The sequence below is a fragment of the Ambystoma mexicanum genome, chromosome 2q (assembly GCF_040938575.1).
Source record: "Ambystoma mexicanum isolate Mex_15411 chromosome 2q, UKY_AmexF1_1, whole genome shotgun sequence".
Taxonomy (NCBI): Eukaryota; Metazoa; Chordata; class Amphibia; order Caudata; family Ambystomatidae; genus Ambystoma; species Ambystoma mexicanum.
This window is the reverse complement of record NC_090924.1, coordinates 29,006,838-29,024,834: the sequence shown is the minus strand read 5'-3', so window position 1 is coordinate 29,024,834 and position 17,997 is coordinate 29,006,838. Positions and strand designations below refer to the sequence as shown.

General features: G+C 43.2%; 1 protein-coding gene across 21 annotated transcripts in view; it reads right to left on the bottom strand.

Annotated features, from left to right (window-relative positions):
• The window catches only part of RBFOX1 (RNA binding fox-1 homolog 1), a 1,014,010-nt gene that overhangs the window by 163,075 nt on the left and 832,938 nt on the right, over window positions 1-17,997 (bottom strand). For all 21 annotated transcript variants that reach the window (XR_011303135.1, XR_011303137.1, XR_011303136.1 and 18 more), the window contains one exon: window positions 7,654-7,718. Coding sequence is in view for 18 of the 21 variants with exons in the window: in XM_069646785.1 (XP_069502886.1) it covers window positions 7,654-7,718 (65 nt within the window). In the remaining 3 variants the exon portion in view is untranslated. The remainder of the gene's footprint in view (window positions 1-7,653; window positions 7,719-17,997) is intronic.

The following is a 17,997-nucleotide window of genomic DNA, read 5'->3' as shown; positions in this document are numbered from 1 at the left end:
AGAAAGGGGTGTCCCTTCCACCAAAACTATAGCTATATATGTGTCCCACAATGCATCAGCGAGGCTTTTTAGAAAGGAAAAAGACACCCTTTATTTTGCTCAATGAGAGAGATAACCACGGATATAATAGGTAAAACTGTGGTCAGCCGAACATGGGAAGTAGAAAAAATCCCATTTGGAGGAGGAAAAATAGTGAAATTGTATCAGGCTAGAGGTGGGGAGGGGGAAGGAGGACACCAGGTGAAATTGGGGAGTTGGGGAGGGGCTGAGGACCAAGTTCAGAGCTCCACTGTTTTTGCATAACAGGGTTAACTGGGTTTATCATAGAAAAGGGGATTGGGAATGAAAGTGTGTCACATGAAAATAACTGTGGTCATTTGCTGGCATTTACCGATAACCAGGGATATTTGTAGTACATTGCAAATATAAACGCAGTTATGGGAAAAACTTTTCTTTTTAAAAAGATAGTAACAAATTTGATGACTTCAAAGAAAGAGGAATTGTACAGCTTCAGTGAGGTGGGAGTAATGGTTGTGGCTGACGGATATGTGTACTGGGTTACTTTAGGGACTACATGGTGCTATATGAAGGTGGACACCTATTGGGGCAACATATCAATGGGTGCAATATGGAAAGTGGACACGCCCAAAGGCTGTGGTAACTGGCCATGGCTAAAGGTAATGACTAGTTTGCCCAAAGAAAGATGGTGCTGTGGCCAAGGCTGAACGCCATGGCTAGTGGACTCATTTAGGAAACCTATTGGAGCAATATGTTTAGAGGCCACAGCTGAAGGCCAGGGGTACTGGCCCTGGCTGAGAGCCATGGCTAGTGGGACCGCAAGAAAGCTACTGGGGAAACATGTAAAGCGGCCACGGTTGAAGAGCAGGTCCAATGGTCATGGGCAAAGCCTATGGCTAGTGAATAAGAAAGAAAGGTAGTGTTTTAAAATATACAGTGGACACTAATAGGCCCGGAAGACATGTATAGTGACCCCATTAGAAACATATTGGGGAACATGTACAGTGGCCACTGGTCCGGTAGTGTTTTAAAATATACAGTTGGCACGGCTGAAGAACGTGTTCACTGGCCACGGCCGAATGCCTTGGCTCATGGACCCAAAAGACATGTATAGTGGCCACGGCCAAAGTCCCTGGCCACCTAGTGGGTCCAAAAGTTACATATTATGGGAACACGTACAGTGGACATGGCCAAAGGTCGTGGCCACTGGCCATGGCCAAAGGCAATGGCTAGTGGCCCGTGAAAAAAAACGAGGTATAGGAAAACCCTTGAAATTGACTGAAAAAACCTTAGTTAAGATGCAGTTAAATGGCGCAGATTTAATGCATCAAAACCCTTGAAAATCAGCGGATGTGGGAAGTTATGACTAGCGTAACTCGGGGCATTTCTGTTGCAAAGCCCATGAGCACATTTATATTATAAGAGAAGGGATTCACAATGACATAAAACAGCATTAGGCATGCCAAAGCATTCTGGGGGACAATAATGGGAGCGCACCGAGTTAAGCTGGTCATGACTTCCATATCTGCTGAATTTCAAGGGTTTTCTTGATTTTAATTTGCGCAACTCAACTGATTCTTAACTAAGGTTTTTTCAGTGAATATTTACATATGTGGCAATAAAGAAGCTACCCCAAACTAATATTGGTTGAGGAATCTATAATTGGATGACCTACAGAACCAAAAGACACCTACGTGTATTGTGACTGATTCTGCAGTGATACATCAGTGAAACCTCAAATGGCAGCATCCTTCCTTACCTTACACCCAGCTAGAGATATGTGTCTATTCTGGGAATGCCAAAGTGCTTCCTTCACTCGAAACTACATATGTGCTCCCCGATGATATTATCTGATTCTTGCACTAGATTGGTTTTAAGCCAAACAAATGTACTTCAGCATGTGTCTACCTCTTGCCAGACTGAAAAGTTGTAGAAATGCCTAATGTATGAAAATGAGTTGCTGTGTTATGTTAATATGTTTGGATAAATGTATACACATTTCCATCCGATAATCCTGCCTATTGAGTCTGGCTTTTTCTCCCCAAGGAATATAGCAGAATGGTAGTTCTCTTGTCGTGTGTTCGTTATTGCAACACATCCATGCTAACACTGAAACACAGGCATCACAGTAGACCTCAAAGCTCGACCCAACTCAACATCTTCCTCCCTCCAATGGAAATATGCCCTGTGTACACCCTACCCATGGCTTCACAACTCCTTACCTATGTTAGTTTAACAACACATATGCTCAGTGCATTTTTTTATTTCAAAGGAAAGCGAAGAACTGCTGAAAGTGATGACTGTGCAATAACAGCAACAGAAGATGAATAACTGCCCTGGAACAATCCCAGTCAATTTGATAATTTGCATAACGCTGACACAACTAATTCGGGTGATTTTTTGCACGTTGGGCCATAATCAGACCATGGTTCATCATTTCTTGCAGTGTGTTTGCGGCAAATATAGATTGGTTGTGCCATCATATAATGTGATTCTTTTTTAAAAGGCCAACACACAATTTTCAGGTGAACACTCAGGGCCGTAATTTCACCAAAATGCCAGGGGTAGCGGAAGTGACATCGCACGACCCTTGACCGCTAAATAACATCACAGGAAGTTATGTCATCTGACCCCATCCTGAAGTGACATTGCAGGAAGCGATGGAACACGCCTTTTCACCCCTTTACAAAACAGGAAGTGGCATCACATAGCATTGTTTCTAAGTTCACTATGAAAAACATGTTTACGCTATCACAGTAAAGTGATATACATTGCATACAAGAATGGATCACCATATGTTTCATTAATATCAGTGTGAATAGGCCCACATTATCAAATTACTGTGAATGCAAGCAGCCGTCCATGGCCAAACGATAATGGTGTGTTATTATATATCACTTATGCTTAAGCGCTTCATTTAGAACAAATATACATAAAATATCACCCAACTTGTGTTGGTACTCATTTATCAACCTCAGCAGGAAGAAAAGCTGGCTGGCCTTGCTGGGAGTCGAACCTGCAACCTGCATATCTCACACACATTGCAGCAACGAGCGCTCCACCGACTGAGCTATCTTACCGGCTATGGCTACCAGAAAACCAGCCACTCCAGAACCAAAGAGCCACATGCTGCTGGCCACAAATATATTTTTTTATAGTTTTTTTTTATTTTGTTTAGGGGTAGCAAGGCAGATCAAAGGGGTAGCAAGGGAGACTTCAGGGGTTGCAGTTGCGACCCCTGGCAACCCCTAAATGACATCCCTGTGAATGATGGAAGCACCTCTCAGTATTTACAGGAGAAAAGTCGGTTGCTGTACTGCAAATGATGTGTTCGGGTGCACTGAAACTGGCACTTAGGAGCCGGCGAGCTGTGTGGCAGTAGCCAAAATGAATTGTTACTTTCTGTGATGTTGGTCCCTAGAAGGGATGACCTCGGGATTGTGGGATCATATGAGTTGTTCTACATAAAAGCCCCACACCTCAGTAGTGTGTTATTAAGTAGACAAAGAACAGGCCGAACACTCAAGGAATTTAGGGATGGGGGGGGCGACCTGTGTCATCGAAAATGTAAAATGTGGCAGTGGCCATGAGCTTTCATTGCACAGAAGTTTCTGCACAGTTTTAGGAAATGGATATTTTCTATTACTAAGCTACAGTTTCATTCTTTCTTTCTATGTTTTTGTTGGCATATTTGTTTTTTTTTTTTAATTCTTTATCTCTGACATTGCCATTGGAAGGTTTCAATGCATATACAAGCCATTCTGTGGCTGATGTTTTAAGATTATGCTGGAGCATCCCCAGACCATCACTCGAGAGTCACACTGCACATACACACGCTCAATGTGTGTATCTCATCTCTCAATTTGACATCTTGCAGCTTCTGATCCTGGCGATCTATCATTCTGTCACAACCACAATGCTGATCACTGATCTATCAGCATCCTTCTAGCGACAAGCTCTCGCCAAACTGAAATTATCCCCCAAATATTCCTCTTCAAAGGTCACAGGCAGGCAATTTGTCTCCATATGCAGCAACATATGTTTTGGTCACAGGTTTTGGAGAACAAGAAGTTTTTAACTACAATGTGCATTTGATTCCACCATTGTTTCGTGTTTCCATTATCTGCTTGCCACATAATGTAACGTTCACCAATGCCACCTCTATCTTAAACAAATGACTTTGCCATGCCCTGCCTTGAGTCTTACTATCCAACTCTCTGTGCGCTCGGTTGTTTCCTTCTGTCTTCCTCAGAAAGGAAAGCCTAGTGCGGATCTTCTCGTTATCTTCCACCAAAATAGATGCTGTTCGTTCCCGCCACCTGCTACTGTCCCTTAAGAAATCAATTGGTACATATGGCCCCTGTAATCGATCATTGTAGCCGCCACAATCCCTTTCTATAAGGCAACTTTTTGCAAAACACATTGGGCCTCATTACGAGGTGGGCGCAAAGGGATACCGGGCACCGTTAAGGACATCGGTGCCGGTAATCCCTTTGTGCCCTATTCCGAGGTCCCTTAGCGGGTCCCTTCCTTAACGCCTGGTTTTACGAGGCGTTATGGACGGGGCCCGTTAAGGGACTTCAGAGCTAATAACGGTACCGCAATTTGCGGTACCGTTATTAGCGCCTCCCCCTTCCCATTGAGCCCTGTGGGGGCTGAAATGGGAATGGGGAATGGCTTTTTCAAAGGTCAGAATAGACCGGGAAGTCCCCATTGAACGAGGGCGGACTCGGAACCGGTATTAGAGGTAGTCATGGTGCTAATAGCGCCATGACTACCTCCAACCTCGTAATGAGGTCCATTGCCAGCTACTACGTAGAATTTCAAAGCCTTTGATGACAGTAATGTCGACCAAATCCATCAATGCCTTCTAATCACGCACATGTAAAAGATTATTTGCTAAAATATAAAAAAGCATACATTACCAATACTACTTCTGACTGTTTTAAATTAAATTGCGAGCGATGTAGGAGGCATGACTAGTGTTTATTATTAGAAGACATAAGGATTGTCAATGCCTCGATGTGCATTACTCAAGTGTAGTATAACACACGAATCAAAATGAGGAGATAGAGACTTGACAACCACGTGGATCTGAAATACTTTAGTTGCTATATATCTAAGATGACAGGCAAACACACTGATGCACTGTTATAATGGTTTAAGCGAGCAGAGATCACCCAGTGATGCAACTTCAGGGGCGGTATTAAAGACATTTGCACTGGTGCAAGGGAAATTAGCATTCGGGTAAAAAGTGTCCTAGCGCACAGAAATGTATACTTCAGTGGATGTTGCAGCAAGGTAATGTTTATCCAGTCCTTTAATATGGTTCAGACACACATTGAAGGATTTTCCTTTGCACTAGTGCGTGGTTGCCACGCTTGCTCATTGATTTTGCACCAATGCAAAATTCCGATAATATGGTCCCAGCTATCTAGCCATACATAATCTGTTGACAATATTTCCTCTCTGTTGTATTTACTTTGATTAGAAATCGTTGAGCCACATACATACATTTCAGCCTGTATCCACTGTATTAAGATTGTAGACAGTAGAGCGTCGAGCACGCGTGCACCACAATCGGCTGTCTCACTTCCATGTTGGACATTTCTCGGTGGCACAATTTTGTCTTTCAATAGGATTTAAAATAAAGACGTATTGGAACACCTCATTTGAAATTAGGCATTACTAGGATTTTCAAAACCTATTTCCCCATTTTAGTACATCTGGTTCTTAGGTAAAATATCTACTTGCTCAAGAGCCAAATGGTCATTAAAATAGATAGGTTGTGATCTCTGATGCCAAGTAAAAGGGCCCACAATAAGCACTGCAGCTACAACATGCTACCATTTAAATTACAGGAAATCATATAAAACACATATTTGCACGCGACAAGCTTGCCCAAACGCAGGTGTAACAATGTGAAGTGCTCAACTTCCCTGCACAGTTTATTTTTGTTTAATGCAACACAGTACTGTTTTTTTGTTTTAAAGTGCTTGCTTACCTGTCTGATACAGCATGCCTCAGCCAAACATGCAAAATAATTCTCGTCAAAGTTTATAAATGAACCATTGCCAACATAAGCACGTTTTGAGGCAACTACGCATGCAATGCAAATACATATGAACACCCATTGCATTGATCTCATTAACAAACGAAAGAAAAAAAAACATTGAGCAACAAAACATTCCCATGTTTATGAGATCCATAAAGACACAGAAGATTCAAATGTTTCATGCAGCAAGTAATGTTAATGTTCGCTGGGAGCGAGACCTTCTTTCAAATAGTCCATTTCATTGGGATAAGAATTGACCTGTTGGCAAGTACAGCGGTGATGCCTGATCAGTGCTTCTGATCTTTCAGAGTCATGCACTGGGAGCGGATGGAGTTCGATGACACTGCACACGTGTGAATTGAAATGTCACGGGCTTGGTCCATTTTTTTTCAATGAAAGAATCCTGCTTGACACTAAATAATAACATGTGTTCAGGGCTACAGTTGGGTCTCACTTATGCAACTTTAAAAAATAATGCAAGTACATAAGCTATGAATGTTTTTGAACTTCAGTGCAGAGCAAGGCCTGATTTACAGAGCCTTGTTCAATGGGGTTTTCCAATTCAAACGTGTATTTCTAAATCAGGCCCTTAGTCTTTGCAACCAAGTCGTTATATGAGTGAGACACCATTGTACACGTGTTCGTGTAATGTGTTTCGCGTTGACTCTGTGCACGGGCATTAATTGTGTTTCAACTAACTGGAAAAATACACTGGGCATCAGGGCTTTGCATTCTCTAGTCTTTGTTTCCATAGTTTGATATGTTTTGACAAGACTGCCTCCTGTTTTCGACTCTGCTGTGTCTTAAAGCAAAATCATCGATAATATTGATAAATGAAGGTGTAGGTGAGGGAGGTAAAAGAGACATTCCTTTGAAAGGTTGGATGTGAATGAGGTGTTGGATGTCCAACTCCGGCAGTGAATGCCTCTGAGTGTTTTCGGCACAGCTAGCGTTTTGAGAGCACTCAGACTGTGTGCATTAACTTTCCCCCAGCCAAGGTTTATAGGAAGGTCATGCTTCCACTTGTTGTTAATGATGTTGCTGTAAATTAATTGTGTTGAAAAGTTTCTTTTTCTGACAACTGAGGGGCAAAGGGAGATTGGCTAACATGAAGACCTGTCAGTGGGCAATTGACCTGCGACCATTGCCGATTTGCATGCCCGCCATGATGTTGACCAATGCCCACTTCAGCTGTCATCAAATATTGTTGAGCTCTTATGTGGGTCATGAAGACATACACTCAAAAAAAAAAAACTCGGGTAATCCCATAAAACATGTATGTGTGAGGCGCATTTTTGCCCATGTTGCCTGAAGGAACTTCCCTTTTTAAACCAGTAGAAGGGTTCGACACTACCACATATTAAGATTCCCAAATAGAATGTGTGCAGAGGACTCCACGCCATCCCTCCTCCTCCCCACAATATTTCAATTTAGCTGTCGGCTTGGCTGAGCTGCTGCAGGTTCTAGAACAACGGCCTACGTTGACCCCCCCTCCCGCCCCCCAGCCCCTCCCCCCTTCAATACTCTCCAAAACGTCCGTCATCAATGCTGAACAGTCATAAAGGTGCCATGAAGCTTACCTGTCGCTGTAGGCAGCTGTGGCGGCTGTGGCAGGCTGGGCATACCGGTAGGCAGCATAACCACCCTGAAACACAAAAGAACATTCTAGTCTGACTTCAGCGGGAACGGCGTTCTGTGCGTACGGCGATAATGGGCTTGTAAGTCAAGTTCACGCTAGGGTGCCACAGGGTTAAGCAGATGTTACACATTAAAACTTTATTGGCTTGTTAAATGAAGTTTAGCACAAAGCACACTTCGGTAATTGCTTTGCATTAAGATGAAGAAGTTCCATTTCGTACACATTGCAACATAAGATGAATGGCTGTATCCTGAGTAATGCATACAACAGTACTTGGTGCAGGCACATAAAACAATACTGCCAGCACTCTGAACAGAATTCCAGCAATTGGGGATGTTCTTTCAAAGAGTGTTTGCAGGGCATGTGCATGATGAATAAAAATCTATGGCTGTGCCTCACACTGCACCAATACGTTAATTTGTTACGTTCAAAGGGTAACGTTGTACACGCTTTTAAGATTAGAAAATACAACTCTTGTCAACAAACACGTTTGTCAAATTAACATTCAGTTGGATGCAACAGTAATTGCAGCTGTTTAATTAAGCAAAGAGGACAAACAAACGCAGATATTTGAAAGGAATTGTGTGCAACGATGCATCCACGTTCAAACTGTGAAAGCAGCAGAGCTTCCTGCTCAATGGACCACTGAGTTATATCAACCATTTAAAAATGATCTCAGCATGCCAATTAACTGACAGAGCCCGGTCGCCACAGATAAGGTAAACACCGTTTGTGCTCCAATTAGAACTTGCCACCCCATAATCCACTGGGGCAAGCACATTCCCCGGGGAACCCTCGCAAGCTTATTCTCGAATACAAACTAAAAGCTGAAAGCTATGGAAGTGTTTCGATTATGTCGGATTATGGGAAATATTGCTTATGTTATGCAATGTAATATGGCATGTGTATAGCACATATTGCATCCTTGGTGAGGGACTGTTTGTGATGACACCTGCTGCAGTACCTACGCGCCCCGTTAAATTAAAAGGGTTTGTCCATAAAAGTTGAGGTGATGTTAAAGATCTTGTGTCGCACCAGGTTTAGCTACTACGGAGACTTAGGGTCCCTCCACTCCGTTTGTGACAATATATAATGGTTGTGTTGAGCTATCCCTTGATAGTGCGCCGAAAAATAATGGAATGGCAAGTAGTGATGATTAATAAATTCCTTTTATTTTTGTGATGTTAGAGCCTTTGTGGATGACACGTGTTTCGGCAGAGCTGCCTTCATCGAATCCAGGCTATATATATAGGCTATATAGATAGCTCATAAGTCACTGCATAATGCATAAAGGTGCTGAAGTTCACAGGGATGAATCCCTCCTGGTACAAAGAAGTCAGGACACTCGTACATACGGAGGACTTCTTTGTACCAGGAGGGATTCATCCCTGTGAACTTCAGCACCTTTATGCATTATGCAGTGACTTATGAGCTATCTATATAGCCTGGATTCGATAAAGGCAGCTCTGCCGAAACACGTGTCATCCACAAAGGCTCTAACATCACAAAAATAAAAGGAATTTATTAATCATCACTACTTGCCATTCCATTATTTTTCAGCGCCATATCAAGGGATAGCTCAACACAACCATTATATATAGCACATATTGGTATGGCCTGAAAAGTGCTATTGGATGAATATGCTTGGGGGACCGAATGTGCGTGTGCATTTTAGCCAGTTCAGAGATGGGTAGGGTTGTCTAAGTCCCTGTTAGTGACCCAAATAGAACTGGCCACTGTGAAGGTGATCGGGAGAGTATGCGAGTCAAGGAAACTCTTCATGTGTTCAGTTGAACTGAATTTTTATCATTGGATTTAGCTACATTCTAGTGTGCAGAGGTGATATGCAATATGAGATTGAGTAGCGGGTGATTACAGATGTGTGTGGGTGGGTGACCATCTCTTCCAGGGATGCGACAAGCATCCATCGAGATGGAGTGTGATACGTATCCTTGAGTCTTGTGTGATTACTTATTTTGTTGATGAATTGTTGGTCCTGTTGTGCGGGTTTATGAGAGTCCTTTCTGTGCGAGCTTGGCCCCTTCTTGGAATCTCCTTATGCGACTCACCAATGCCTCACCTATCTTACTGGGAAGCAAAGATCCCCTGAAAGGCAGGTTAGGACAATCAAGATGCAACTGGGAAGAGCCAGGTCTTGACAGCCTTCTGGACAGCGAGGTGATCTGCTATGTGGCGCATGCTGAGTGGGATAGCGTGCCATATTTTGGGTGCTTGGATGGAGAATGAGGGTCCTCCTATTCTGGTTGATTTAGCACAAGGTATGATCAAGAGGGGTGCTATGCCTGATCGCAAGTGTCTGTTGGGTCTGTAGGGGATGAGCATGTGTTGTAAGATTACTGGGCATGTGTTGTGCAGCGGATCATGGGTGATGCACATAGCCTTGAAGGTTGACCATCGCCCGACAGGGAGCCAGTGCAGGACAAGGAGGGTGGGTGTCCAGGGCCGAGGGACTGGAGGAGCCTGGCTGCAGTGTTTTGGACTTGTTGGACTTTTATGAGTTGAGATACAGGGGCGCCCAGGTTTCCGGAGTTGGCATACCCTAGGAAAAAGAGAATGGTAGTCATGATTGCAGCAACTCTCTGAGGACAGGTAAGGTAGTGGAATATTTGTTGGAGAATGAGTAGGTGTAAATAGAATGATTTTGTAACAGAGTTGATGTGATGTGATAGTGTCAGGCTTGCATCCTTGGTACATCCAAGTTTCTTTACTGTGTTTGGGGGTGGGGGGGGGGGGGCTAGGGACATAGGCCAACCAGCATGTTGGGGAAATAGGGCAGTCTTCCCACAGATCATGATTTCAGTTTTTCCTGGATTGAGAATGAGGTGGTTAGTTGTCATTTAGTGGTCGATTTCTGTGAGGCAGGAGTAAAAGTCAGGGGAGGGGCTGGAAGTGTCCTTTGGGAACTTAAAGATGATTTTGGTGCCATCTGCATAGTTGTAGCAAGTCAGGCTATGTGAATGGATTAGAGCGGGCAGGGGCCCTAGGTATAAGTTAAAGAGCAAGGGTAATAGAGAGTGACAGGGCTTGTAGTAGAGGAGAAGGGAGGTTTGTATGTAATTTGGGATCTGTTGAAGAGGAAGGAGGATATCCACTTCAATGCTGCATTCCTGTTGCCGTGTGAGTAGAGTCGGTTAATGAGGATGCAGTGGTCAATGGTGTCAAAGGCAGCCCAGAGGTGGTTGAGAAGGATAAGTGCTGCACAACCTTCTGAGTCTGAGGTTCTTTTGAGATCATCCCAGATAGAGACTATGGATGATTCAGTTCCTCGCATTGGGTCTGAAACCAGACTAGGCGGGTATGAGGAAGAGGTTGGAATCAGTGAAAAGGCATATTTTTTTATTGTACATTTATTAAAGTGCAACAAGTGCTGAGGCATCCAGGCGCTAGCTACAGGTAGTGCATAATACATTAGTGAAGTGCAAGAATAAGCATAAGATTACGGACAGAGTTGGGGTGTGTATACAACTTGGCAAGGCCACGCCTCATGTTATGGTGGGCTACATGAAGTATGTAGAGCAAGTAAGCAAAGTTACAGGAGGTAAGGTTGCACAACTTGGTAAAACCACACCTCATGTTGCAGGTGGCTACATCAAGTATGAAGTACAGGTAGCAATGATACAGGAGGTAAGGTAGCACAACCTGGCAAAGCCACGCCTCATGTTATGGGAGGCTACATCAAGTATGTGGTAAAGCTAAGCAAGGTTACAGTAGGTAAAGTAGCACAACTTGGCAAAGCCACACCTCATGTTACAGGGGCTACATAAAATGTGTAGTACAGGTAAGTAAGGTTACACTAGGTTAGGTAGCACAACTTGGGAAAGCCACACCTCATGTTACGAGGGCTACATCAAATATGTAATAAAGATAGACATAGATGCAGCAATCATTTTTTAAACACAGCTAGATTCGTTTTTTTGGCAATCCGGATAAAATGCAGAAGACAATAGATGCATCGCCAGATATAAAAATCACATATAGATCCACTTTCAGGCAATCAGGACAAGGGTGGAAAACACTAGATTGCTGCAATGATCGCAATTCCAGGAACATGCATTTTGCATGGGGCGAGCTGAGGTGATGTGCTCAGGGTCATTGGTAACAAGGAAGTGATTTGCCCTTGCAGGTGTAGTGCAGTCAAGTGTAGCTCCAGGTACCAGGAATTGGCACGGCACTAGGAAGGTTAGCAGGCCAGTAGTGCAGGCAGGTGCCAGGTGGGCAAGACAGTGCTACGTGGGGGTAAGATGAATAGTGGCATAGAAGGGGGGGAACTGGGAAGGAGGCAGTGAAGCGAGGTCACCCATGAGGTGTAAGGGGGTGTTGCGAGGGAGGAGGTTAGCAGAAGGAATGGAGAGTGAACGTACTGCGGCTTACCAGGTAAAGGTGCAAAAATCCACGTGAGGAGCCCCAGGTACAGTATCGATATGAAGGGGGTTGGCCCCCTCAGGCCCAGACAGGGACAGACGCTGTGAGCCTCTGCCCTTAGGTGTGGCCCTTGGATGTGGCCGGCGTTCACCTGCTAGCTCCCGGCTCAATGATGATAGGCAGGGCAGCAGCCAATCAGGCACCCAGAATGAGGCTAGTGGGCGCCTCCGGTCCTGCTCCAAATGCCATCGGCCATGTTGTTAGGGCACTGCTAACACAGCAGAGCAATGATGGTCCCAGGCCGACAGGCCCTCCTTGAGAAGTTATATTTGTAGCTTCATCTCTGTCAGTGACGTAGAGGTAACCCATCTTTTATTTGATTCCTCCTCGAGAAGTTGGCAGGCCAAGGGCTGTAGAAAAAGGAAAGCTAGACAGGGCGGCTTCTGCCCTAGCCAAACAGAAGCCCCTTTTACCTGAACAGCAGCATTTAAACACTGCCATCAAAAACGGCCTTGCTTTGCTTTCCCTGTCACATGAGTGGCAAGGATTTAAGCACTGCAAACAAAAACAACCTTGCTTTACTTTTATTTCACATGAGGGGCAAGAATCTCAACACTACAACCAAAAATGGCTTTTGCTTTCCCTTTCATACTAACAGCAGCCCTTTAAACACTGCAACCAAAAATGGCCTGGCTTTTTCTCTTTGTTCATGTCAAATTAAAGAACCATGTGGAAAGGGGGCCTACCCATCATCATCTATAGAAGAGCAGCAATATAAAGTCACCCAAGAAGGAGAAATCAAAGAATCCTGTGACCTTCAAAACAGGATGTTAAACATTAAAAGCAAAAACGGCCTGCACATGTCTGAAAATAAAACAGCTTTCAAAAGCCACACTGGAAAAAGATAGCACTGCTCACACAGAAAATGTCAGGGAAATATGATGTGGGGGGTGACCAAAGCAAATGTATATTCTGTTTCAACCCACAAAATTCCAGTCACCTTTGAAGAGACACCTACATCAGGAAAAAACTGTTCGGGCTGAGGCAGGAACTTCATAATGACAAAGCCCCACTTCCCGCTGGATATCACACATATCCTATAACAATCCCGCAATAAAATGTTATGCTGCTGAGGGCATAGTAATTCCCTGTTCTGCAGACATGAAGGCAGGAGCTCAGAGAGTTCAAAGAAGCCAAAATGTGGCTGAAGCATGACAAGCAGGTGTGAGTCCTTCCTGGACCCACTTCAAAGAGCAAACTGCCAATTTCAAAGGGACTCATAAACCTCTGTGGTCACTGGCTGACCCAAGGGAACAGATGGATGTGGGGGATAAGGCAGCCCTCCCACATGTTGAACAAGGCACTCCCAATAGACACTAAAAGACTGATTTCATTTTTAGGCATTTTGCGCAGCAATTCGGCTGAGGATTCATTTAATTTCCTGCCACTTTTCTTGTAATTTCCAGGTGGTTTTGGGGATATAAATTCCATTTACATGGGACTTTGTGGACTGAAATGAGCAGTTAGACTAGTTTTCTGGCTGATCTTAATAGGTGACATATGTGACAGTTTGTGAATAGATGGAAAATTAAATTAGCAACAGGCTTGACCATTTACAGATTCATAACTGTTGTATATTTTATGAAAAGGAAAAAATGTTACATCGTACAGAGTTGGCGATCGGCTCACCTATTTCTTTATGACCAGCTAAAACCGAATATATGTTTCACATGGCAGGGGATCGTATAATTATGAAGTTATGATCCATAACTAGCTTTTGCCAAAAAAGTGGTAATGAGAACAAAGAATGGTAATAAATGCAAACAGACAGATGGTGCTTTCCTCCCCTGAACCAATCCGGATGGAGGGGTGTGGAGAGAGGGATGGTAACTGTCCTATCTGAGTGGCAGGGATAGTTACAAGGTACTCCCCTAATATTTTAAAATTAGTGATGTCATTTTTGCTATATAAGTGGGACTGTACTAGGACACACACACACCAAAACCGGGTAGACAGGAGAAGGAGGATGGAGAGAAGGCTGCTGAACCTTACCATCTTTGAGAGTACAGTGACCAGACCTCTTGCCCTATCGGTCTAGAGTGTCCTGAGATCCAGCTGGCTTTCCTGAATCCTAAACCAAGGCTTGCTTTGTAAGTAGCATATAACCCCAGCCTTAAATTCCATAAGCCCTTTATTTTTGTAGTATTACATTCAATCCAATACCCATTGAAAACCCCAAATTTCCAGTGTAATCCAGTTATCTCCCCATAGAAGAATCTCTTATTTGCCTCTGTAGGTCAGCACATCTCCTTTGAAAAACCTCTCATTTGTCTGTGTAAATCATTAGTATTTTTGTAAATAAATCAATTAAATCCCTCATTGAAATTCACAGTATAAGAATTGTTGCAATTCGAAATAAACCATATTGTTCCTGGTGTTTTTATTTAATTGTTATAGTCAGTAAAGTGTTGCCTCAAAATAATTATTCTCCCCCTAACTAAAAACCGGATTTGTCTGTGTATTGTGTGCATTACCAAGCAAATTCCTATTTGCATCTGTTCTTTTAAACCCAAACCGTTGTTCCAATTGTGAGCAATCCCTTTGCCTAGAAGTCTACCTGTTATGTGCCTCTGTCCTTGTCACTGAAAACGGATTTTCTTATTGTAAGCTAAACCCATTTCCTGATTTGTCTGTCATTGTAAGTCCCAGTGTAAACAAATTTCCATTTGCCACTATATTTTTCCCTTTGCATTTGCTTTCTCCCAAAAAACGATTTTCCTACTTCATGTCTATTTTACCCTGGTGTGCTGATTAGTATTCTCTAAAACTGTGCCTATCTGCTAAGCGTAAGCAATACACATTTTCTTCTATTCTGTCCCCTAACAGTTGTGAAAAATAATCAAAACCCCATTTTTCCATTTTGCTCTGAAAAACGGGGTTTCCCTTTCTTTGCTGGCTTCCAATCTTGTTGTGGTGGGCTTCACTCCAAATCCAATTTCTCCCCTATGTTCCTACTCCTTGCCACTGCCTTCCATTCAAAGGACTCCAGTTTAATTGAGGTTTGGGGGTGATTGTTGCAGGGGGAGTGCTAAACCGTGGTGATATCACTATGTGTGGAATTGTTATTTTCCTGTTTTGTCATTAAAACAAAAGCAGGTGTACAGTCTATTTCAACCTGATTGTATTTTCCTGTTTGTCATTATAACAAAAGCAAGTGCAACAGCCCATTTCCACGTGGTCGCTCTAGATAGGATATTGCATTTGAGTTGCCACAATTTTAGGTGGCTGCTGTATTTTGTGGGATGTATTTACCCATGCATCCGAGCCGTACCTCAAAACTGTGCAGTACTGACATGGAAAACATCATGATGGCCAGAGCTTCCCAGAAAATGCACAGGGAAATGCATGAAGAATAGGCTGCCACTCATTTTTGCCGATGTTATGGGCACAGAAGGACACTGCCTAAAACCACCATTGGACTACCCACACAGTAGTCTGAAACCATTGGGAATGGCAATGCTGATTGCCAAAAGCAAACCCATAACTGTTGGGAATTCATTTTCTTAAATCCCAAAAATGGGTGCAGTACCAGTGCTCACCACTATCCAAAAGCCGGCAGTTTAAAACCACCCTGTGTTTCTCTGAAGGCAAGCCAAAGTGCCTATTTCAAACATTGCAATATGTGCAAAATATTTACTGAACACCAGCAGACATTTGGCAGAATGGAGTGTTGTGTGCCTACAAAATCTGGGAAATGAAGAGCCCAAAACAATGCTTATAACAAAACTGCTATGGAGTCAGCAGTTTAAGTTGCACTGGATTTAAAGACACTAAAATCGAAAATGTTTAAATTGACTGAGTGACCTACTTTTGAGTATCACATAGGTTGCAATTGTTTAAATGTCATAGTTTTAAACTTAGAATCAGCCTTCTAGCTGCATATGTGAAAATGTTTAGTTTTATTTGAATGCAGGAACTGGGGAACAAAAAGTGACATTTTATCTGAAACCTGGCTTAAGGAACTGAATTCTGCCTGGCAACTACCCCCATCAGAAGGGAAACTTGAGTCACAGCTGTGTTCCCAGGCCAACCTTCCTTTTGCTGCCCACACTAAGGATATGCCATCTATCTGATAATTGAATTATCTGTGCTCTGTAGGAGAGTGAACAAAGCCCTCTTCACTCAGGCAAAGGTTTTTATTACGCAGTCGTAAATTGTAGCTTCCTCTTGGCAGGAGCTGGGAGGAGCACTGCCTGTGAGAGCAAGCTGGCTTGGCAGAAACTGGAAAGACTGGTTTCTATACCATGTGATCTGGGAAACCACACCCCTTTGGAGCCAGAACATAACTTTAAAAAGATGAATAACTCATAGAGCGGACATGTGAAAATTTTATAAAGGACACCATAATTCTTGTGATTTTTCTGCCCACATTTTAAGAGGTTTTTCGACCCGGTGGCATGTTCAGGGGGGTTTTAGCGGAAAAGTGGATATTACTCTAAATGTATGCATGTTAAAAATCTGAAACTTCATCAGTTAATGTCCCTACTCCCTGCACACATGTATGTAAAGTTGGGTCAATGTCAGAAATTGCAAAATCAGTTAAAAAGTGAAATATGTGCCATTTCTGAATGCAAGCTCCCAGGAAGAGCAGAGTTTGAACAGGGTATACCTCCTGTAATGCATGATGGGTGCATATGATTTTAAAACAATATGTACCTCTGCAAATATGTATTTGTTTCAAATCTAGATTTGTGTGTAAATTGACAGGAGGAGTGGACTTTCTGCAGGCTGTAAAGTGACATCACTCTGACTCACAGTTCATTGCCCAATCAAATGATAAATGGAAGTTTGACCAATTAGAAGCTGAGAGAGAGGTAGGGTCGGTGATGCTAGAACACACCCACATTCTAAACACATAAAAGCAGACAGACAGGACAGATAGAGACCTTCAAAATCCATCTGCCGCTGGAAGCTCTGCCGGAAAAATCCATACTTTACCTCCATCAAACTTCCAGAGAGCCAAACTAGAGACTTCAATCTATCCAGAACTAAGAGACCAGACCAGAGAGAAAGCAGTGCTGTACCCAGAGAGACCCAGACCAGCAGAGAGAGCTGACCCAGATCACTGTGAAGTGCAGAGGCCAGACCAGACCAGACCAGAGCCCAATCTAAAACCCTGACCAGATCCGTGATGAGGCCCATTTAATTCAAGAATATAGTGTGAGTACCCAGCAGAACTGTGTAGAACCAGTCTCTTAGTTTAAATTCATCTAATTCAATCTATTTAACCTAAGTAGAACTGCCTCCTAGCTGTCACCTGTCATTTCTAGTTGCAAGCTGCACTTGTCATTTTGAGCTTTTGAAATTTGCAAACCCAAAAACGACCTTTATTAAATCGCTCATATCTCCGCGACCGTTTGGGCTAGAGACTTGCAGTAACTTTCCTCTGATAGCTTAGAATCGTAGCTTTGAATCGCACCAAGAACCGCCTTCCTACCCCTTATAGTTTTACCGCAATCGCGGAACACGCATCCGCGAATTTTACCGCGATTTGCAATTTCTTCACATGTAAAAACTGCTGCTGTTTGCTTTCCATTTGCCAGAAATTCGTTTAACCTGCTAACTATCCCTGCATCATTGCTAGTGTGAGCCTGGACTAATATTAACTAGATACCACTCACCCTGAACCTCTGTAAGGGAATTAAAAGCGTTTAGCATATTTTTTTAATTCATTGCCAGCACATATCAAAGCAATTTGGGCCTGTGATTTCAAAACTCCTATCTGTTTTCTGTTGTCTAAGCTTGCTGGATTGAACTGATTACATTGATTGCATTTCTGAGAACTGTGTGCTTCCTTCCATTTCCTTGCATTGCATAAAGAGGGGGGGAGTGAATAGCCAGA